General features: G+C 41.5%; 1 protein-coding gene across 1 annotated transcript; it reads left to right on the top strand.

The window, feature by feature from the left end:
* The first annotated feature begins 19741 nt into the window (after nt 1-19741).
* On the top strand, nt 19742-20266 carry LOC149143169 (uncharacterized). The gene has a single exon (XM_089451713.1). The coding sequence runs from the start codon at nt 19742-19744 to the stop codon at nt 20264-20266; it is 525 nt and encodes a 174-aa protein (XP_089307839.1).
* The last annotated feature ends 4165 nt before the right edge of the window (nt 20267-24431 follow it).

A 24431-nucleotide genomic window follows, 5' to 3' on the forward strand; every position in this document is an offset into this window, starting at 1 on the left:
GGTGGGTTTGGGGATGAAACAGTAGAAGAAGAATGTAAGTAATTGGGTGATTCAAGAGATTTCTGTATAGCTTGATCTTGTTAAGATACCAACACTTCAAGTTTGTTAAATTGTTTGATGGCATCATCCTCAGAGTCTGATTTCACAGTTCTATGCTTTGAAATGTAGGGTTTTAAGATGTTTTCATAAAAAATAGTTTCAGCTACAAAACTGTCAGATTTAGCTCAGAAGATGCTATGTTCAAATGGTAAATCAAATTCTATGTCTTCTATTGTTTCAAAGCTTTCAAGTACAGAATTAACCCTAGGGAGAGGATTATTACTTTCCCGAATCTCAACTAAACTTTTCTTTCTAATAATTTTTTCAGGGTTATCTAAATTTTTGTGGATCTGGAGTAGCTCTATTATATATCTTCTTAGGAGACAGATCTACTATAGTATATTCACATATATAAAATATGTACAGCTTACAAGTGGCAAACAACCTTAAATCATATCTATTTCTTAGCCACAAACCTAGAAATAGCTTTAAGCACTGAAATAAAAAATTTGACCAGGGAAAAAAAAATACAAATCAGATTTGTTTGAATTCCCCAGTTTGGTCACCAAGATGTTATCACTCCATAATTTCTTAAGGTTGTGAAAGAAACCCAGAGGTAACCACAAAATCACTTTCAATCTTAGAAGCTAGCCCTTCTAAACTCAGAGAGGGATCCTCTATTAGATTTAGATTTGTTGTTTTGGGATTTTAGGCTAGATATTAGGTTTAGGGTTATTTTTTTCAAATGTTTGGTTGAAACTACGAGGAAAGGCCATTGGGAAATGGATTCAAAGTCTTAAGGTGATCAAAAACAGAACTATCAGAAAAGATTGAAACAAGGCAAGCTAGGCAGACTATTTGGATCTTTGAAGCTTTGTGGAGTGAGAGGGAGGAATATGTTCAGATTCCATTAAACATAGAGCATTTTAACATAAATACTATATTTAACTTCAGTTTGAAAACATATAAATTACTTAAAATCCAAGACAGAATGTGACTAAACAAGTTCAATCCTTCTTCTTCTCTTAAATAAATCAGATAAGAAAACAAATGAAAACAGAGATATGACAAGTTTACAAGGGAAAAAACATCACCAATTAGCCTGACCCATGAATCCTAGAACAATCTTTTGTATTAATGAAATGATCACTTTCAGATGAGTGAACAACTTTACATCAAAATATGCTTTTTGGATACAAGTTCCAACATTTGTACTTCGATTTGTGAAGTACTTATACAAAAATTATCAAAAATATCTTGAGTGAAAATATCAAGATTTTTTTACAAAATATCCTAAACTGATTACAGAAATAGTACAAAAAGGTAGGCAGTTCAAAGTGCTATAGTGCTCTGGCCCTATCTTCAAGGATTGTTGATGATGACTCGGCCTGAAGAAGTGTTTCCTTGTTGTTGAAGGTGAAAAATTGTTTTACCCAAGTAACTCGTACAATTTGTCCCATCTATCTTCACTTGGGGTGGAGAATTTGACTAGTTTCCTGTAATTTCCATCTACCTCAGTATACTTTTAAAATGTAGGCTTGATAATGAACAAGTTCTTTATCTCATGATGTTTGATAAGTAGATTAAAATATAAAGCTTCCATGAAGGCTTTCCCTGTGATACTTCCTTTGATGGTAGAAAACTTTGACTTATCTCTTGCTATAGTATATAATTTATGGTGATAATATTCTAAACTGATCAGCTTTTCTCCAATCCCTACCAAACCATGTTGTCTAGGAAAATCCTCTCTGCGGACAGAGACAATCCCTCTAGCCCAATGAGTAGGACTAGAAACCCATGTGACAATCTACAAGGGAACTTTCTTTTATTACAATCAAAATGAGAGAATAGGAAGATGGCCTACCTCGTTTTGATGTTATAACGTACTCCTTTGTTGTAGACCTCAAAATGCTTGTGCCTCAAGCTCATCTCTACTACTCATAGTGTTTGAATACCTGCACAAGATATCAAAGACACAACAAAGCATACAAGTAAAACAAGCATAATCAAAAGTAATCCACTTAACATGTCAAGGAGCATTAAGATAAATGATGCGTTAACACAAACATTTATGGAAAGTGAACCAACAGTTGTATATATTAGTGAAATAAATGAGGAATCATACAACCAAGCCTTGATGCCAATAATTTCTCCTTGAGTGAATGTCCAAAGCACTCCTTCTCCAAGCCAAATGAGTAGCATGTAGGCACTATCTCAGCATAAGGGTGCAAATAGTCAAAGACCAACCATTTGGGAATGGGAGAGGATGAATATATAGGTAGGGAAAGGGAGTTAGGATCTCTCCAAATATAGGAGAAGGCCCTCATCTCAAGGAGGTAGCTCATAGGGATAAGATCAAAGGGAAATATTGGGAGAATTCGACCACATCCACACCGAACAACCTCCAGCTCGTCGTTCTGGAAGCCTCTAGATCATGAAGCTTCTTGTCCTCTTTGGGAAAACTTGCCTTTTAGGGATTAGCATGAGTATCCAAGTAAAACGCATGCTAGCAGTGTGATGCCAATATGGTGCAACTTGTCACCAGCACTAGTTGCCAGTGTCAGGGTCGTGTTGGTCCTGAAATTAGGGTTTTAGAGCTTACTTCTTCAGGGAAGGCTCAAGGCATGTTTCCATCAGTGTTTCAGGGAGGATCTGAACTATATATCAAGATGGGTACACTGCATGATTGCCAAGTTTCAGGCACTTCGGGGTATGACACAGGAAGTGCAGGAGGCGTGACAAAATATTGTGTAACAAATGCCCCCTAAAGCATGAAGGTAGAACAGGGAGTGATGGCTGATATGATTTACGAGCTTTTACAAGGACGAGAACAAACAATTTCAGGAGACCTGCAAATCAAGGATGAATATACGTATACATATCTGATATCAAAACATGAATCCACGATATGGACGCAGCCATCCAGATAGAAAGGACTATGTGAAAGGATCCACGACATGGGCACAACCATCCAAATGAAAAGGACCATCTATAAATCTAAGATCTAAGGCATGGATGCAGCCATCTGATATAGAAGGATCATCATCATAAATATAAAGTCTCACAGTATGGTCATAGCCATCTGTATAGAAGAAACATGTGCACAATCATGAACAATACATAACTCCACGTAGCCTGAGTCATATCAGACAAAACTCAGGGTCTTGCGCTCCATCCCAACCCGATCAAACTACGAATCCTAACATGCAAATGAATGTTTCGAAGTCAAACATGCTAGAAAACCACCTGATTATTGGCCAATGATGTGGACTGTTAACAGGCACGAGAGAAACCACCAATAATGAAAATGGTCCTCAAGGTATAACAGTACAATCCGTGAATGTGAAAATGAAGTTGATGTCGAACACTTGTGGAATCACCCGATCGAAGGTCAATGATGTAAAGTTGTCGTCGGATGCGAAGAACTTTCCATTAAGGCATGCAAGCTCTAAGGTACTGAAAGGGAGTCTCTAAGTCATCTTCCTGGATAATGAGTTGAAGTCGACAGGAAGTGACCCATCGAAGGAGGGCCATAACGATTCCCCCATCATCGAAATGAAACCAGGAATAAATTGAAATGAATGAGTATGATCAAGACTGTAAAAAAACGTCAGATAATGTATAGGTAACAAACTACAGATAGGACTTCTCTTGAACATATCTACGACACGAGTCCGGAGTGTGGCAGCATTTGACTCAACATAGGACCATGGGTCATGATGACGAAATAGAATAGTCAGATGAGAGGCAAAATGGATCACCCAAACCCGGAAAGACAAGTGACTGAGCGAGGATATCCCAAACTCAACACGAGACAGAAAAATGTCAAGTTCAAGAGTGACATGTTGCCTATACAAGAGATGTTTCACTTTCATTTTTCCCCACTATTTCTAGCGAGTACCCCAATTATTTTTATCACAAACTTGAAGGGGATAGCATATGCTTGTCGTATAAGTTCATTCGTCGAATGAATCCATCCTAGTGATTTTTATGAGTCCTAGGAAGGAGAAACTCGATCTCATCATGGTGACAAGTCTTTCGATGTTTAATTTTTAATGAGTCTGACGAAAGAATAACTCGGTATATATTACATATTTAGAGAGTTTGAAAAAGAGACGAAAAAGGAAACTCCATTATGTCCCTTTTCATAATTTGTCTCTCAAATATGAAAAGGTAGAAAAAAATATTCGAGAGAACCTCTTGACCATGCTAACCAAGGTGTTCCTTTTTCGTAAATAGTCAATCCCAACCTGGAAAAGGGGTAAACATATAGTGGGACCACATCAATTCATTTAATTTAACGAGTCCAAAATGACAAGTACTAGGCGATCTTTTCATTTTTCGAGTCAGAAAAGCACTGAAAGATGACTCCACCTGTAGGAACGAGTGGTATAAAAGGATAGAAACTGGTTCTGGTAATGATGGAACTACTCAAAACATGTAAAGGTCAAGAGGTTGGCTAATAAGACCACTCATTGTAGAGGTTCTCCAGGAAAGGGTAAAACAACCAAGTGAAAGCGAATGATCAGCTAAAGAGATGGTGGCGATGGAATGGACAAACCAAGGCTCATCTAGCAAAAAGGTTGATAAAAATGACAATCACGAGAGGTAAAGTAGGAATGGTTTCATTTTTACACAAGATTGAAACATGTGAAACTATGCTTGAGTAAACTTGAAGATGGTTTCATTTTTTCACAAGCTTGAAACGGAAACAAAATATACTTGGGTTTGGTTTCATTTTTACACAAGCTTGAAACAAAGATAAACTATGCTTGAGATAAGCTTGCATGCCTCCAGCATAATGACTCAAATCGAGGTACATGCCCCCCAAGCTTCATATCTTTCACCTAAGTGGATGGAATGAAGGTTTACTTACGAGATCAAGTGAAAGACTCGACTGGGATTTTACAAGATCTAATCAAAGACTCGAATTGGAAGGGGATTTGTTTCATTTTTTAATGAGCTTGACACAGGAAAAGAACCATGCTCATGACACCTTGTTTCATTTTTTACCGAGCTTGACTCAAGTAAAAGAACTCTACTCATGGATACCTATTTCATTTTTTAACGAGGTTGACATAGTAAAAGAATTATCCTCATGGGGACCTATTTCATTTTTTAATGAGGTTGACGTAGTAAAAGAACTATCCTCATAGGGACCTATTTCATTTTTTAATGAGGTTGACATAGTAAAATAACTATCCTCATAATCCTTGTTTCATTTTTTAATGAGATTGACACAAGACAAGGAAATCTGCTCCAAGACCTTTGATCACAAACCAAAAGAGGACATGGCTTCCAAGAGGTTCTCATCATATGGGAGAACAACACTCTAGAAGGGATACATGTCCAGGGATCCAAATGAAAAATTGGGTTCCAATGCCCCCATTACATAGTGTACGACGTCACCTACTAGATCATCAGTAGATGTGGGGATGGGACAAGTGGCCACGTAATTAACCTGTGGCGGGGGTGATATCACTTGCATATAAGAACCATTTAGGGATGATTGTTGATGAGGAGTTGCTTCAGGACCAATGAGTGTAAGCTGATAAATGATCACAATGCTTCCTTCATGCGAGAAACACATCACTTGAAAGAGGGAAGAAACAAGAGCTCCCATGACATAAACATAATCATAGCCAAGGAGTAGATTAAAATCTAAAGGGCCTTGGACAACCATCACGTCTATATAGACAGTCTTTCCTCCCAAAGTAATAGGTAACTTAGGAAGGATGCTTAACGGTTGACTAGTTCTTCTTTTAAAAGCTAAAATATTCTGGGTGATGTGGAAAAGCTGAGGAGAACCTAAAGCTTGCCAAGCAGTTAAGGATAGGATACTAACAGATGCACCCTCATCTATGACTATGTTACGTACATCTATATAGTAAGACTGTACTATAATGTGGAAAGGAACATACAACAGAAGGTGATATCCTGCCAGTCAACTCCATTCAAAAGAAGTGAATAAACTACTCAAAGGGGGTGTCATAAGAATGTGAGAGCTGCCCTCTTGCGCTATGGGAATAGGAGAACTGCATTCATGCACCCTGGTAATGGGAGGATTTCCCTCTAGTTCATTTGAAACTGAAGAAACCAAAAGAACCTGAGTAGTACGAGGTTCACTCTCTACCAGTAAGGTATGGTTACCTGAAGGTGGAACTAATTCTACCATTTTCTCAACCAATGGTTGGTTGGGAATGGACTCACAAGACTCACTTTTAGAGAGAGTGGGGTTGACCAAAGATGACATTTGATCAATCACTAGATCAACTAGTGAAGGATCAGGGGAAAGCTTTTGATAACCAACCGGAAGACAAGGTTAGGAAGCTATAAGGTTTTCTAAATCTTTGGATGCTTCATTCATAAGAGGACAAAGGTGAATGGGATGATTACCTTCACACAACTTACAGGGAAATTTGACTTTTCCCTTTTTCCCATGGACTTTATTATTACTAGTTGAAGGTTTATCACTAGCATGATCTCCAGAGGCTGATGACAAAGGTTGACGTGAATCTATGGACCACACTTCTAAGACCTTGGGAATACCAGGACAATTTCGAAGAAGGTGGTCACCCTTACATAACATGCAAGGGAATTTTACTTTCGAGGCTGGTTGGAAGATTTTTCTACATCAGTTGCATCCGTAGCAATGGTTGTTTGGTTGGCCCTTGCTTATTTTAATTCTTCTTCATCATCATCATCTTCTTCTTCTTAGCTTCCTGGTTACTGGAATCCAGACTTTCACCAAGCGAAGAGGAAGAACGAGGTGAAGAAATAGGTGAAGAAGGTGAGGGGCAACTTTAGGATCAACATGAGGTTGATATTGTTCAGGTGGAGGAGAACTCAATTGAAAAGCAGTTTGCACACTCAGAATCATCGAGGTCAAAAATAACCAAACTAGTAGACCAATGGTCAATCCAAGAAGGGAAAAAATTGCCATATAGGGAGTGTAGTGTTGTTTTAATCAATCCTAATTGACCAATACTGCAACATTTAATTGTCAAACGAGGGTAGGTCTTGCTGTTTCAATGGAGTTCGCATTGTCTGTGCCGATACACTATAGCCAAGAATGAGAAAATGCATAAAACAGTAAAAGATGTCATTGAACCAAATTTTTGAATCAAACCATTCATGTAGACATAAAAAACACTCTACAGAATTAAATCACGCTTCACAACTATCAAAGTAAAGGCACGCCACACAGGAACTAATATCTAGTCCAGTTGGTTACTACCATTCTATTGATTAACTAAGTGTAACAACATAATATAAATTGAAACAACAACTAATGTAACCCACAATTTCTACAGCAACAGCGAGAAACCATAAATCAATTAGCTAAACTAGAATGTACACTACCTCTATCACTGCAGTCCCTGCCAAAGAGGAGGGCCCTTCCTCCTTAGTAGGGTGCAGGAATAACACAAAAGTAATTAACGAATCAGCTGAAGAGTAGTTCAGCATCATCGTGTTAATTAATATTAAAAATGAACTCAAAGTTATAGAAGCAGAGTAACAGTGCTTTTTTATATGTCGTGTCCTTGTACATGGAAAATCGAGTTCCTTTATAGTTATTACATACCCAAAATTAGAAACAGATCAGTCATGAGAATCTCACAATTCTCATTTTGATAAAAAATAAAAGTAGTTACAACCTATTCTTAATACAAATATACATTAGTTAGGATTGCAACCGCTTGGTTCTGTTGCTTCCAAAATAAACAATTCCTACTGTTGACAGTTGTTATGTGGAATAGTACCCACATTTTCTAGCTTCGGTGCAACAGCATCCTACGAGTGAATAGCAGTTCGGGATGTTATGGCATCACTGTCGACAACACCCTTGGTGTAACAGCAGACTTTTGTATCAGCGCGTAGTGTAACAGCACCCTGTAATAGCATCCAATGTGTAACAGCAACCTATAACAACATCTAATGTGTAACAACCTGTGACAGCATCCAAGGTGTAACAGCGAACTGTTCTACCCTTCTCTATAGTTAATCAACATTGTCTGTCTTCTCCATAAATTTGTTCTCGTGAGCAACACCTGAAAAGAAGAAGAGCTTCCTAAAATACTTCTTCAATACTCTCCCAGTTAGCCACAAAAAGGAATAAAGCATCGTATTATTCAGTAAAATATGACAAAGTAACATGACAGTAGAATAGGTTATAAAGGTGAGAAAACAGGGGAATTAATCATGTAAAGTCATAGGCCTGGAGGACAAAAGGATCAAAACTGGGGAAAGAATGTGCAGAAAATAGGTAAAAAACCACACCCAACATCTCCCCCCAACTGAAGCAACTACATGTCCCCATGCAGAATCTCAGCTCCTCCTACTATACCCCTAATGCAAGTCTGTGAAATTGTAGGCACCAGCAGTGTCTTCACCCAGAGCTCTATACCCTTGAATGGCCATCAACTGACGTGGCCAAGATTCCTCTTCATAGTCACATAGGTGGTAGTCCGGCTGATACTCCTCTACTGGCAACCAAATCAAAGGAAATTTGAATCTGAGTCCAATCCAGAACACCCTCAATGTATGCACAATTCAAGCATACTCAGGCACCCATGTAACAGTAGCCAAAAAGTTCATGTACTAAAAAGGATCTCCTTCTTGTAACTCAGCGTTGTAGACCTCGGTGCATTAGTGTGTTTAATACATCCTGCTAGTGCTCATATTTTCATTTTTGCATACAAGTTGAGGCAGATCCTTGCAATCCTTTTCCTATAGACAGTCGATTGTTCCTTGATATCTAGAGTGATTAGGAATAGCTTAAACTCACACCGAGTTCGTAAACCATCCCTGGTTCAGCTCTGACCCACAATGTTGTTCTCTCTTCGTTAGCTTCTGCTAATTTCATGGCCAGATGCCACTCAATCTGATTCCTCATAAATGAAAGGAAGGCCCGCAACTGCAAATCTCCCATATAGGAGAAGACACTTGCTACCATCTTCATGCTGACATATTCACACATGATATTATGTAAAAATAGCTTGCACAGCAAGCTCTGGTCATCAAAGTCGCAGGAGCGAAAAATCTCAAGAAAAGTACGGGTTGAAGAACCCAAATAGGACCTATTCTCAAAAACTGCTTTTAATTGAAATAAATAATAATGTTCCCAAAGGAACATTGGATACGACGAGGACAGCCGCCTGCATGCTAGCAGGTTTAGGGCAAGGTCACGGAGCTTGGTCTTGTCATCTGTTAGGTCCAAGACCTATCGATTTAGTTGATACAGTTGTTCATCCTTCTTTTTCATAGCTTCCTTGTGCCTTCGTGCTTCCCCTTCTCTCTCCCATTCTTCCTTTAGCCATTTCTCCCTAAGGGAATCCATCATCCTTTTATGTGCCTTGAGCGAGATCACCCCCTCTTGTAGAGAGAGTGCCTGCTGCTTCCATTTCTGTAGCTCTGGTAACAACAACATCTTTTCAGAACACCATCCTTCATCAGGACCCGGTGTTCTCCCACATGCACTATCAATTGAGGGTGTAACAGCCTCCTGAGGGTGAAACTGCTCCACTTCAACTGTTGGTTCTTGTGTAATAGCAACTTCATCAATGGATTCTGTTACAGTTTCCTTATCTCCCTGATCAGCTTCCATCCCCACTATTGGTTCTTGTGTAACAATAATGTCATCCACATACTTCTGTATATTGTTTTTCCCCAGGTAGGTTTCTGTCTCCACTACTGGTTCTTGTGTAACAGCAGTGTTGACCACAAGCTCATGGATGTTAGCTTCTCCTTCCTTTCCTTGGCTGACTTCCGCCTCCACTATTGTTTCTGGTGAAACAACAAGGTCAGCCAAGGGCTCCTGTGTATCTACTACCCGATCACTTCCTGTGGACTGTGTCATCTCAGTTGTTGGTTCTTATGTAACAGCAATGTCCTCAACGGGTTCTTGTGTGTCAGCTTCCCAGATTTCAGTTTGTGTTTCCCTCGAGGTGGTGTCTGTTGCACAGACTTTAAACCCTGCTGCCACTAGCTTCTCAGCACAGGCCATGCACATAGTGCCCGAGGCATCTCCCCTTTTGGCCCTGTCCACGGCCTCAGCCAAAGTATCTAGCACTAGGGCTCTTGCCTCTGCCTTTCCCTCTGTTAGCTATTCCCTTAGCTCTCTATTTTCTTTTTCTAAATTTTCAATTCTTAATAGCAAGGATTGAATTTCGCTCTTACCAGGTGAAGAAGGTTCCTCTAGTTGAGCCTACTCCTCGTCCTTCTCGTTTGTTTCTTCTTTGTTCTTCCTTGACATGGATGGGGACTCTGGGTGTCTGCTAACTCTTATCCTCTACTTCAGTCATCCATTTCCAATTGGTTTATCAACTGGCCTCTTACCAACCCTTACTGTCGAAGGCTGGGGCTGCTCCTTTGTCACCGCTGTAGCTTCCTCGGTCGTCTTGGTTTGCCTCCTGCGGGTGGTCCTAGCCTTCCCTCATGAATTCTTCCCAATTCCTGCCTGGCGATTCAAGGCATCTAGCAAAATGAGCTTGATAAGGCCATGGTTGGTGACACATGTTTCTGGATGTGCAGCTGTTTTCATGGCCATGGGCATATGCCTAATGTTTCCTAGCAAGAAGTAGGGAATATTGATCAGTTGCTGATGTCGAAGGTGGTTCAGCAATGGAAAGTGGTAATTGAACACAATTTTTTCCCTTCCCTCACAAGTAATGTACTTGATGAGGTAGAGGGCAACACCCGCCCATGGCTGGGGGAGTGACAATCTATCAGTTCCCCTTCCTTTCTTTACCAACGATTCTTCTTCTTGGAGGAAATCCCCCTTCAGGGAGGGGTCATTAACCTTCCTGTTAAACCACCTCTTTCCTTCCATTAGTAATCTCATCACTCTAGCAATCACCTCTTCCGTGACCTCTAGCTTCAACCCTCTGACCTTCATCTGGTTTCTCTCCAAATTCTTTGCAAATTCCATGGAAACACCGCCGTCTAATCCCTCCAACCTCTGGAAGAATTCAAACCAGCCTGCATCCTTGAAAATCTGGCATGCTTCGGGGAAATTCTCCAAGGCTTCTGTGGACCCTGGCTCATGCCAAATTGCTGCTCCACCCATTGCTTATGCAAATTCAGTGTTGTTTCTCCTCCTTCTCCTTTCCTTTAGACGCTCCGGGGTAGTCGACACACAACTTAGTTGTTTCAGCCTGCACTATTATTTTCCCACTTCTCTGAGCACTCTAAATGGGGATGCAGTGCTCCAGTAGGGGTAAATGGTAGGGTGGTAGGGTGGCACAGGTGAGGATTTCGAATTAGGATTTTTCAATCATGGTTCGTACCGCACAGTAAATTTGCCTTATTAATGTTGGGTTATGGGAGGTCTCGTCGAAGATACACTTCCCCTTTTTGGTATGATCGAGCATTAAGTAACAATAACTACCAGGTAACCATGCCTTAATTGCAGGTTTTTTTTTTAATAATCACAAGTCATGTGACGGTCATGTCGCAATATGATTCACTCCCCCCCCCCCAGCTTAAATGTGACAGTCATCCTCGGTCGTCAAAAGTCATGTTAAGTTGCCATAATTACCAAATAAAGCGAATACAATATTACCTTTTGATGACGTACCTGGGTGACGTGGGGAGAATTCATGGGTGGCGCGACGCGCAAACCTAATTCTGATGATGAGGATCACGATGATGCCTGCTATTTATTACAATAAAATATCTCATTTATTTCTTAAAAGTTGTCGACTGTTACAGGTGTAATAACCAAGACGACTAATATATATTACTTTGATTTTTACAAAAAATAAAGAAGAAAATATCATGTAACAGCACTTATCGTAAGGTATGCTTTGAAATAACAAATGTTGTTACAGAGTGTGTAACAGCTACCACAAGGTGGTTTTAAACTGCTACAAAAAGTGCTTTTCTGTGCCCGGGAAAGGTTTTCATAGCTAGATTGTTAATATTTTTTTTTTTAAGAGTTTTAAGGTGTAACATCTACCAACCATAGTTGATTTTCAGTTGTTACACTTATTGGAAAAATTAGAATTTTTGCAGCACAGGGGGGATTTCCCCTGTTCCTGTAATCTGAAGATCCGAATTTGTGACAATGTTGACGAATGAATCCCTTGAAGCAAGTTTGTGATATAACCGAAGATGGTGCCCATTTGCAAGTAATGGTGTCCTCGCACTGTCAATGGTTACCAAATTTACAGTCCCATTGTCAAAGATTGCATCTACCTCATAGGGACCTAGCCATCTGGTGCAGAGCTTACCCTTGAAGTCTTTAAATCTTGAGTCGTATAAGAGAGCCCAATCTCCTTTCTGGAACTTCTTCTTCTTGATGAATCTGTCATGCCACTTAGCTCTCTGCTGCTGGATAATCTCTATTTTCTAGATAGCAGCTAACCATTTCTCCTCCAATTCATTGAGTTGGTTCAATCTCTGCTTTTGTGTTGTAGCCAGATCCAAATTGACCTGCAATGTTGTTCTTAGTGTCTTGATTTCAAATTCAATGGGGAATAAAGGGTTTTTACCATACACAAGTTCATATGGTGAGAATCCAGTGGTATTCCTCCATGTAGTCCTGTATGCCCACAACACTTCTGGAAGTTTATCAGCCCAATTTCTTCGATGACTGGCCATAGTCTTAGTAAGGATCCCCTCAATGACCTTGTTAGTGCTTTCCACTTGGCCATTTGCTTGTGGATGATAAGGTGTTGTGATTCTATGATGGATTTTATATTTTTCAACCAACTCCTGGATCTTATGAGATGTGAACTAGGGCCCTCTGTCTGTGACTATCTCCCTAGGTATGCCAAACCAAACAAAGATGTCTTCAAATAGAAAGTCTGAGACAGCCTGCTCCATGGCTCTGGTTAGTGCCTTTGCCTCAACCCATTTTGTGACATAGTTAGTGCAGACCAAGATGTAATATTTCTGTCTAGATGAGGGATTAATTGGTCCCACAAAATCTAAGGCCCATTTCTCAAAAGGTTCTAAGACGATTTGGGGCTGTAACGGCATCTCATCTGATTGCAGTGGTTGGCCCATCCTTTGACAACTATCACATCCCTTCACAAACTTCTTGGCATCCTGAAATATTGTTGGCCAATAATACCCTGTTGAAAGGACTTTGTATCCTGTCTGTTTGTCTGCGAAGTGCCCTCCATAAGGTTCTTCATGACAAGCCTTAAGGATGTCAAAGACCTCATCTTCTCTAACACAACGTTTGATCTGGAAATCTGGTCCAGTGTGATAGAAATTCCCATCTATCCAGGTATATATGTAGCACTTTGTTGTATGATCTTTCTTCTCTCCTTGGAGGACAAATGTTGTGGAAACTTCCCTGCAGCAAGATAATTATCTGCATACCAAGGTGAGTAAGTATAAATAGCAAAAAGATATTCATCTAGGAAAGAATCCTTAGTAGGAATGCAATTGTCATCAATAGTTAACCTAGAAAGAAAATCAGCTACTACATTATCTTTTCCAGGTTTATCAACAATTGTGATATCAAATTCTTGTAACAGCAATAACCAGCGTGTAATCCTACCATTAGTAATTGGCTTATTCATTAAAAGCAAATGGTAGAATGGTCAGTGTATACAAATACTTGATACCTGGTGATATAATGTCGGAATTTATTGATGGCGTGCACGACTGCTAAGAAATCCTTCTCGGTCACTGTGTAGTTGAGCTCAACCGGGGTTAGATTTTTGCTTATGTAGTAAATAGCATAAGGTTTCTTATCCTCCAGTTGGCCCAAAACAACACCTACAGCAATATCAGATGCATTTGTAGCTATGTGAAATGACAGTTCCCAATTAGGTCCTCGCAAGACCAGAGCTGCTGATACACAACATTTCAATTTTAAAAAGGCCTGCTCACACTTCCTTGTCCACAAAAAGTCAACATCCTTCATGAGCAAAGAAAATAATGGCGATGCAATTTTTGAAATTTTTTCTATAAATCTCCGTAATACCTTGCATGCCCCAAGAAACTACGTACCTATTTTTGCGTTTTGGGGGTTGGAATTTTTAGAATTACCTCTATTTTTGTAGGGTCTACCTTGATCCCTTCAACAGAAATGTAGTGTCCAAGCACAATCCCTTCAGTCGTCATCATGTGACATTTTTCAGTGCTCAAAGCAACATTAGTATGTACGCAGCGTTCCAACACTTTTTCTAGATTAAATAATGTTGTTTCAAAATCATCTCCATAAGGTGTAAAATTGTCCATGAAGATTTCGAGGTAGTCATTCAACAAGTCACAAAAAAAATAATAATAATAATAATAAAATAAAATTAATTAATTAATTAATTAAATTAAATTAAAAAAAAAAATTAAAACAATTAAAATAAATAAATAAATATAAATATAAAAAAATTAAAAATAATAATAATAATAATAAAATTATAAATAAATTAATTAATTAAAATAAAAATTAAAAACAAAAAACAAAAAAATTAAAATTTAAAATATTAAAATAAAATATAAAATAAAAGAGAGAATAACCAAGATAATAAAATCATTCATTCGAGCGAAGGAGGATGGAGCGAAAGGGTTTCGAGTGCGAGGGTTTTGGCTAGCTAGGGTTTATAGTTTCTTCTGCAGTTTCCTGAGCCTGCGAGACTCCTTTGAGACCTGCATACTCCGGGCGCACCTACCTCCTCTCTTTTTTGTTGGCCGATCTCGTTTTTGTTCGCATCAGGCTCTTGACATCTGCTCTCTGATCCTCTGCTTCCCAGGAACCTGCTGACCTTATGGAAGATCATGAAGCTGTCGATTACTCTGCAGATCCTCTGGAAGGCGTTTCTATTTGGCGCACCCCTACTGTTTCTCATGGTATGTATATCCCGCAACATACAAATCTGGCTTCTATTTCTATTGGGGATCTGTCGCTTTCATGTCTGGCGACTCTTCTGATCCATCCCCTTTCCAGGCCTGCTCTCTGTTCACTGCCTCCCTCTCCGGCGACCCTCGGATCTACGATGGAATATGCTCCCCCTTTTCCCCTTTCCGCCCCCTTTTCTGCTTCTGATCCGTGGCTCTCTAGATCTGCGCCACCTCCCATAAACCCCATCGTCGACTCTCTATTTTCGGATCCTCTCCTTGGCAGTCTCCCACGTAATACTTCATTCTCCGATCCGATGAGCTTCCCCGGTGGCTTCGATGATCCCTCATCATACACTATACCTCTACCTGTTTCTGGAGCCTCCCCACTACCGAATCGAGCCCGGAGCTCATCCCTGGCTCCCGATCCTAAGAGGAAAATCAGATGTTTCAAGACCAAAGCAGAAGATATCTTCCTCAGACTTGAGGAGGACGTCCAGTGGGGCGATATCATGGATCATTCTGACAAAGTCCTGGTGGGCTGCATCAGGGGACGGAAATACTCGGCTACTCGATTGAAGGCCTGGACTTCTGAAATTTGGGGACACCATCTGAAGGACGCCCCCATTGTACAGATTTTAGTAAGAGGATGGTTTGCTTTAAAATTCGTTCATGCCGATCACACTAATTGGGTCTTATCCTCTCAATGGAATTTTCAACATGCTCCAGTTCTCCTTAAATGCTGGACTCCCATGTTTGACCCCGAATCTGAGCAGATTGGCATTGGGCCTATATGGGTACGGCTTCCAGGCCTCCCATTACAGTATTGGTATGAAGACATCTTCAGAAGAATTGGGAATGCATTGGGTACCTTCTTGGATTATGATAGATCCTTCCTCCAATCAGGTGTGATGACTTATGCTCGTCTTCTCATCAACCTAGACACCAGGGGTGGTCTACAAGAATACATTACTATACACTGGCGGGACTTCGCGCGCAAGCAGATTATTGATTACGAAGGGATCCCGTATAGATGTTGCAGATGTCACCAAGTTGGACATCTATACCAGGATTGTACACTCCTTCACAAGGGTCAGAAGATATATCAGGATGAGGCTACTGAACACTCCCTGCACTTTCCTGATCGGCCACAGTCGGACCAGCCTATATCTGAGCATAATTTGGCCACAGATGCTACACTTGATCCTCCGAGCAGCACTGCTGAACACTCTATTCGCATAACGCCAGACCCCGTGCACGAAGACTCTATTCAGCTGGGCGATGGATCATCGGTCTCGCATGCCTCCTCCCCTCATATACATATGATACCTTCTTCTGTTGTTTCTGCATCTCATCTAAGCACTTGCCCAACTGGCTGCTCACCTGAGCCTCTCTCGGGGGCGCCCCTCGGTCTCTCGGCTCCCCCTCCCACTCCCTCCCTCATTTGCTCCATTCTGCCTCCTGCTCCCGCCATACCCCCGAGTTCGCCCTCCTTGATCACCTCCTCCATCTCCGCCTCCCTTACCTCATCCCCCCTGCATCCCCTCGATATTCACTCAAATCCAGATCTAAAGATAGAGGTATTGATGCTATTGGTCTTGACATCATATCTGCTCTTGTCCCCCATAAGCAATCTCGGGGTCGACCATCTCGTATTACAAAAGCCAGACACACTGCTGACGCTGAAGTAGCCATTGGGCGTCAGCAAACCATCCTCCGGGCCCTTAGAGCGAAGCAAGGCCCTGCCCCTCATCCTACATGAAGGTACTCTCATTCAATTGCAGGGGGTTTGCTAGTTAAACTAGCTCTCAGGAGATTGCTTACCATATCTCAACCTGACATCATACTTCTTCAAGAGACCCTCTGTCCTGCTGACACCCTAGTCCAGTCTTTCAAATCTTGGATGCCTTACTGGACTTTTCATGCAATTGACGCATCAGGGAGATCGGGCGGTTTAGCTATTGGGATCCACAACAAAGCAGTCAAGATCTGTAACATTTGGGGCGGCAGAGGCTTCATTGGCCTGGACGTTTATGTTCTCTCCATGGAAATGGACTTACGAATCATCAACGTTTATGGTCCATGTTCTAGTAGGGCTCCCTTTTGGAATACGCTACTTGAATCCGACTTATTAAAGGAGGAAAATATAATTCTCGGTGGCGACTTAAATTTCACTTTGGGTTTGTGTGAATCGTTGGGGCACTCTGCCCAAGCAGACCCATTCTCGGATACCATATCCAATCTGTTGGAGGAGCATCATTGGGTAGACATACCCACTGCCGGACTACAGCACACTTGGACTAACAATAGAAGTGGAAACCAGAGCTTGGCCAGAAGATTAGATAGGTTTCTGCTTAAGGAATCTCTATATAACAGACTTCCACGCATAAGGCAATGGGTCGGTTCCGGCGGCATCTCGGATCACCGCCCTATCTTCCTAGAGACGGTCGACTTCTACAACAAGATCAAGAGCCCCTTCAAATTTAATTCTACATGGTTAAAGGACCCCTCCTATATTCAGCTGGTCACCGAATATTGGCAGAACAATCCCATTAGCGAACATGAAGATCATACAGCCGGTTTCGTTAGGAAACTAACCGAACTCAAGCGATTATCCAAGCATTGGGCACACCAGAAGCGCGTCCGCGATGACCATACTCTAAAGGAGGCCGAGAGGGTCATTGCTGCATATGAGAACTCTTCTGATGGCATCTTCTCTAACGCAGTGAGCAAAGAACAGTTCAACTCCCTCATTGCCAAGCGAACACAGATTCTGAAGGATAGAGAAGATAGCTGGCGGCTACGCAGCAGCGCCATATGGCTTACCGAGGGCGATGACAACACAAATTTCTATCATAAATTTTCCAATAGCCGCAAAGCTATCAACTCAATATGGGAACTAAGGGATGAACAAAATCAGCAAATTACATCTCAGAGGAACCTGGCCAGTTTAGCAATCGATCATTTCAAAGGCATCTATAGAGCCCCCAGAGCGGCCAATATCCTGGAGATTATGAGAGTGGCAGAGAAATTTCCCAGATTCGTTCTACAAGATGAATCAGAGGATCTCACTAAGGTAGTCACCATGGAAGAACTCGAATCCACCATTAAATGGTTCAAGAAAGATAGAAGCCCTTGCCCTGATGGTTGGACCATCGAATTTTACATTGCTTTCCTTGATCTTCTGGGCAATGATCTCCTCAATATTATTGAGCAAAGCAGAAGAAATGGCAGAATATCTTCCGCTATTAAATCCACTTTCATTGCACTCATCCCGAAAGCCAATCACCCGACATCTTACAATGACTTCCGCCCCATCTCCCTCTGCAACTGCCTATATAAAATTATTGCCAAGATCATCGCCAATCGTCTGAAGCCCATATTATCTCGCCACATATCCCCTGAACAATTCGCTTTCCTTAATCACAGGCAGATACATGAGGCCATTGCCACCGCTCAAGAGCTCCTTCATACTCTTTATACCAAAAAACAAAAGGGCCTGATATTAAAGGTAGACCTTTCCAAAGCCTTCGATAGAGCCAACTGGCTCTACATCAGGCTTCTCCTGACTCACCTTGGCTTTCCCTATAGCTACACTAAATGGATAATGAGCTGCATAACTGATGTATCCTACAACGTACTTCTCAATGGTGAAGCCACATCTTTCTTTACCTCAGAAAGAGGGCTTAGGCAAGGATGCCCATTGTCTCCACTTCTATTCCTCCTCATTATGGAAGGATTGAGTTGGCTTATCACATCTGCCCGAGATAGGAATCAACTCAATGGCATCAATATCTCCGATAATTTTTATCTAACACACCTCTTGTTTGTTGATGATATTCTCATTTTTCTTAATGGATGCACAGGGGACACCACTTCTCTCCAGAATATATTTGCACTCTTTCAACAGGCCACAGGCATGCAGATAAATGAAAGCAAATCTACAATCACAGCTGTGGGTTGTTCTCATCATGAATGTACAATTGCATTACAGCGATTCCCCTTCATCTCATTATCATTAGCTGACGGCATCAAATATCTGGGGTACAGATTAAAACCTCTCGGCTATCGGATTGCAGATTGGACTTGGTTAATAGCAAAGGTGGAGAAAAGACTTCAGGTTTGGTATCACAGATATCTCTTAAGAGCTGGTAGATTGGCTCTCATAAAAGCAGTCATTGAAGCCACTCCAGTATATTGGATGACCTTGGCGTGGATACCTCGCGGCATCCTGAACAGATTACAAAACATTTGTGCCAGATTTTTATGGAAAGGTCACCATACAGGGAAGCAATTTGCCTAGGTGAAATGGGTTACCATAGCAAGACCCAAACGATGGGTCGGATGGGGCATTAAGAACCTCGACCTTTTTGCCAAGGCACTAGCTGCCAAACTTGGGCGGAACCTCTTGACCACAGATAGCCTATGGTCTCGTGTCGCCCAGGTTAAATATATCAAGCCAATGCACCTCATGGATTGGTTCTGCCTTCAACACAACCCTGGCCGCTATATATCAAATATCTGGAAAGTCGTCCTCCAATCTTTTCCTCTATTGCGGGAAGGCATCACCTGGCGCATCAATGAAGGAAACAGTGTAAGGATTGGGGTGGATCCGTGGGTTGGGTGCGGCAATTCGCACAGGCTATCTGATGGACTGTTAATGCACCTTCATAACAGAGGCATCACGCATATCAAGCATATTGGAGATAGCGCGAACTCCACCTTTCTGCAACAGGCTTGGGCATCCCCCCGTACCTTAGAGATACCTGAACAGTGGCATCTAGAATGGAGGGCTTTTACTGACGCTCTCTCGCAGGCACATATAGGACTCTCTGAAGGCCCCGATGACATTATCTAGGCAATCGCACCCCACGGAATTTACTCTCCCGGGTTGGGATATATAAAACTCATGGAACCTTACAAGCCCACGGCTATTCTCCCCATCTGGAAAGATCTCTGGAAGCTGGATGCAGCCCCCCGCACTCGACTCTTAATGTGGAACATACTATTCGATAAAATTTCAACAGGTACCAATCTCATGAAACGATCATTCCATGGTCCGTTCAGATGCCACTTATGTTGTTTAGAAGAGGAAAGCACAACGCACCTGTTCCTATATTGTCAGGTTACTAAAGCATTTTGGCAAAACATTACTTCTCATTATCCATCCCTCAAAGTCTGGCAGGGACAGAATCTTATGGAGGCGTGGAGCGATTGGTGTCGTTTTCATACAGGCAAATCCGTCAACATGCCTTTGCTAGTTTGTTGGGCAATATGGATTGCTCGGAACCAGGTTATATTTCAGAATAAGGCGCCTCATTGGCCTGTCATCCTAAGTCACACCATTGCAGATTTCGAATTACTCCCTGCAGCTGTTCCAAAAAATCCTGTGCGCACCTACAGGCATTTAAATCTGGATAAATCGATGCCTTAGGCTTTTTTCGACGGCTCTGCCCAAGAATCAGGATGTGGTGGAGGAGCGCTGCTATATCTCAGCGATGACCATTATTATAAAATTCAAATTAATCTTGGTCGAGGCACCAATAATTTTGCTGAATTATGCACAGCAAAGCATATCATCCATTTTTCCATACAGAAACAATGCAGCCACCTTCAGTTATTCGGGGATTCACAAATTGTATGCAACTGGCTGAACGATACAACACATTGCTATACATTCTCTCTGAGTCACATCCTCCAAGAGAAAAAAAGGTTGATCACATCATTTGAATCCTTCAAATGCAGCCACATCTACAGGGAACAGAACACTGAGGCGGACCAGCTATCCAAAGCAGCAGCGCAAAATCAAAGGGAAGACTGGCTGATCCAAGAGGTGATTGATGGATCATCCCATCAATACTACCACAGACCATTTCATGATTTTCCTTAGGAATGGGTCTTAGACCCACATATAATTAGTGCACATTTCTTGTAGTTTTTTTATTATTACTATTTTATGTATAACATCTATGTAGCTGAATCAGCAATAGCTGGGCTCTCTGCGTAGAGCCAGAATGTAAGTTGTCATTTCAGGCATATACAGCCTTAGCTACTAGGACTCCCTACCAGAAGTCATGATAAATGAGGCACCTTCAGGATGGTCTCCGACCCACAATTATGAATGCAAATGCATCTGTAAAATGTAATTTCTCCATTAATAGAAATTACGACTTTTTCCTTATGGGAAAAAAAATATATATATATATAAAATAAAAATAAAAATTCCGAGTATTGCCCTTTGCAAGGTTGATGGCGCATTATAGAGTCCAAAAGGGAGCGCTCTGTATGCGAAGATTCCCCAAGGGTAAGTGAAGGTTGTTTTATCCTGATCCTCCAGGGCAATCTGTATCTGATTATAGCCACTAAATCCATCCAAGAATGAAAAGAATTTCTTTCCGGAAAGGGTATCAAGGACCTGATCTATAAATGGTAGGGGAAAATGGTCCTTTTGAGTGGCTTTATTTAGTTCTCTGTAATCTACACAGACTCTCCACTTCCCATTCTTTTTAGGAACGATGACAAGCGGTGACACCCACTGACTGTCAGATATCCGATAAATAAAATTAGCACTCATGAGTTTTTGTAGTTCTTCCTTTACCACCTCCTTCAGTGTAGGGTTTGTGCGGCATTGTGGTTGTTTGACTGGTTTGCAACCATCCTTCAAATAAATCCGGTGAGTGTATAGGTTAGGGTGGATCCCTTTCATATCCGTATAGTCCCATGCAAATGCCTTTTTGTATTTTTGTAACAGCAGTTGGTTTTTCTCAGCAGTCAAGTTGGGGTTAATATTCAAAAACTTTCTAGGTTCTATCTCAATCGAACTACTATCAATATTCAAAGCGGTTCTCATTTGTTCAAAATCTATATCTTCCACCTCTTCTTCCTCATTCTCATTTTTAACAGAAGCGAAAGAAATCTAGTTACTAATAAAACCATTAATGACATCACCTTCTGTCTCATCCTTGAAATACTGGGCTTTCCCCACAGTTAGGAGTGGCATGGAAAGATCTGACTCAGGCTCAAACTCATCCCACCAAGGGTTGTATACATCCACATTTGGTTTTGGGGGGTAAAGGCTAAGGTTCTTTGTTGCTTGGCCATCCAAGATCACCATAGATCCTGATCTGCAGCCTATAAATGCATCCGCAATGGCCAGCCAAGGTCTCCCTAGGATCAAAGGATGTCCCCCCAAATTGGATTTGGGCTGCAAGATAAGAAAGTCAGTCGAATACCTCCAGGAAGCTATTGTAATCACGATATCCTCTAACACCCCCTCGAGTTTGACACGGGACTTGTCTGCCAATTCAAGTACAGTAGGAGTATGTCTAAGTCCCTATAGCCCGAGAGTGGTAAAGAGGTCCTTTGTCATTACATTAATGGCAACCCCGAGATCGATCAACGTGTTAGCTATGGGCTGATCATTAATGTAGACAGTGATCGTAGGATTTCCTGGATCATTATACTTAGTTAGGAGAGGCTGAGCAGACATTAATTCGGATAATTTCCCCATCACATGTATGGTGGCAGGGTCTTTAGGCTTCCTCCCAGGTTTCTTGATGCACAAATATCTCACTGTTTTAGCATAAATAGGTACTTCCTTAAGGGCTTGTAGCAGAGGAATTCGTACATGCAGATTTTGCAACTCCCTAAGAAAATCATATTCGGGTTGTGAAGTCATCCCAAGTTTAGCCAATCTTTGAGGATATGGAGGGTCCTAAGTTACGACAGTCGAATCAGTTGTTACAAGTGTATCAGCCTTTCCCAAGTTGGTTGTTACAGCAGTAACAGTCCTTCGCGGGTTGGTTGTTACAGATGTAACAACTTCCTCTATATCGGTTGTTGTAGGCACAGTAGCTGCCTCAGAGCCTCCGATATCTCTTCTGGATGGTTCACATTCCTCCTCTGTAATGATAGGGGAGTGACTTGGTTTAATTACCTTGCCTGATCACAATTGTATTTCATTAAGCCCCACGGGGGTAATAAGGTAGGTCTGGAAGGTAGTCAGAGCCTCTATGCCCTAAGTTGCTTTATTGTTCGGGTTTGGGTTAGGTTGCATAGGTAGTTGGGGTCGCATAGGTGGTGGAGGAGCAGGAGTTTGGAAAGGAGATAACTGCATGGGTAATTTAGGTAAAGCTGAATTCTAGGCATTTCCCCTCCATTTTTGGTTCCAAGGATATGGTTGAGATTGAGGATATTGGACAAAGGGAGATGGAGACCACTGGTTCCAGGGTGAAGGAAACTGTGCTGAAGAAGGAGTAGGATATTTCCATGGATATTGTTGAGTATTATATGCATTGTTCCACGAATTGAAAGAGGAAAAATCTTGACACATACCTGGAGGTCATGGTTTCCATGGTCTCCTTGGTGCGATGAAATAAGAGGACTGCACTTCCTCGCTTGATTCTCCGATTACTGCCTTCAGTCTAGGAAGCTTCGGAACCCTATCGAATTTCCCAGCACGCAAATATTACACAAGCTGATGTTGTTCAATTTGCATTCCCTCAAAGGATGTTTCTTCCGGCAATTCGAACAGAACACAGCCAAAGGTGTGTCAACTTCCACTTGTGTCTTCTTGATCTGCGCTGTCGTTATCTGGGCAGAGAGAGTACTGAGGATATCGTTCTTGAAATTTTCAAACAAATTCCCAATCTCTGCTCTAGTTACTTCCCCTCCTGCAGATTTTTGTATCCGGGCGGAGGCATCTCGAACTGTGCTCCTCCCCTTAGACGATCCTCTGGAGCATCTTAGATAGAGATTTACAATCTCAGCAAATGGTTCTTGTGATATATCCCCCTTCCCTAATAGGTTTAGGGTGTCAAGGCAGTCATCCCTCATTCCTCTGATAAATATAGTCTTCAATATTTCCTGGTCTAAATCTCTATGTTTAGACCTCTGCATATTATAGTGGAACCTCTCCACATAATCTTCCAGGCTTTCATCCTCCTTCTGTGTCATTCTAAATATCTCCTCCCTTAAGTCCCTGGTTCTGCAATAGTCTTGGTACTTTGATAAGAACGTCTCCTTCATATCATTCCATGTTCGAATAGAAGCGGAGCCCAATCCCATGAACCATCTCAAGGCTGCCCCTTTTAAAGTAGCAGGAAATAATTTTAATTTCTGTGCATCTGAGATATAATCATAACTTTTGCATAAGACATTGAACTCAAATAGAAATGTGTCTGAATCTTCCACAGTCATCCCCTGGAAGGATGGTAAGGATGATAGAGGAATATTTTTCATAGGAGCTTCACCTCTGATATCCCTGATTGGGAACTCAAAGGTGGTGATAGTAGCATCTGTTTTAGCAGTGTTGTCATTGTTGTTCCCCATGACTAATCCTTCTAACCCTTACTGTAGCAGATGTCCTTCAAATTGTTCTTGTGATGGTATTGTAGGTGTGATTAATGGCTCAGACGTCCTTGGGGCAGCTATTTCACCGCACTACCTGTATCTGGGTATTAATCAACCAACAAGTGTTCTCCCATCTCAAGTGTTTGATGTTCCCCCTCGGTTTCCCCTTACCCCTCGATCCTCAAGTTCTGGCTACTAGCTTCCCCCTCCTGCCCCTGAATTGGATTCTTGATCTTGGGGGTATGGGT

This window comes from Pinus tabuliformis, chromosome X (assembly GCF_031772625.1).
Source record: "Pinus tabuliformis cultivar Carrire ecotype Pingquan chromosome X, CPIR1, whole genome shotgun sequence".
Classification (NCBI taxonomy): domain Eukaryota; kingdom Viridiplantae; phylum Streptophyta; class Pinopsida; order Pinales; family Pinaceae; genus Pinus; species Pinus tabuliformis.

Coding starts and splice junctions, on each gene's coding strand:
- LOC149143169 (XM_089451713.1), top strand. CDS start 19,742: ATGGAACCTTACAAGCCCACGGCTATTCTCCCCATCTGGAAAGATCTC.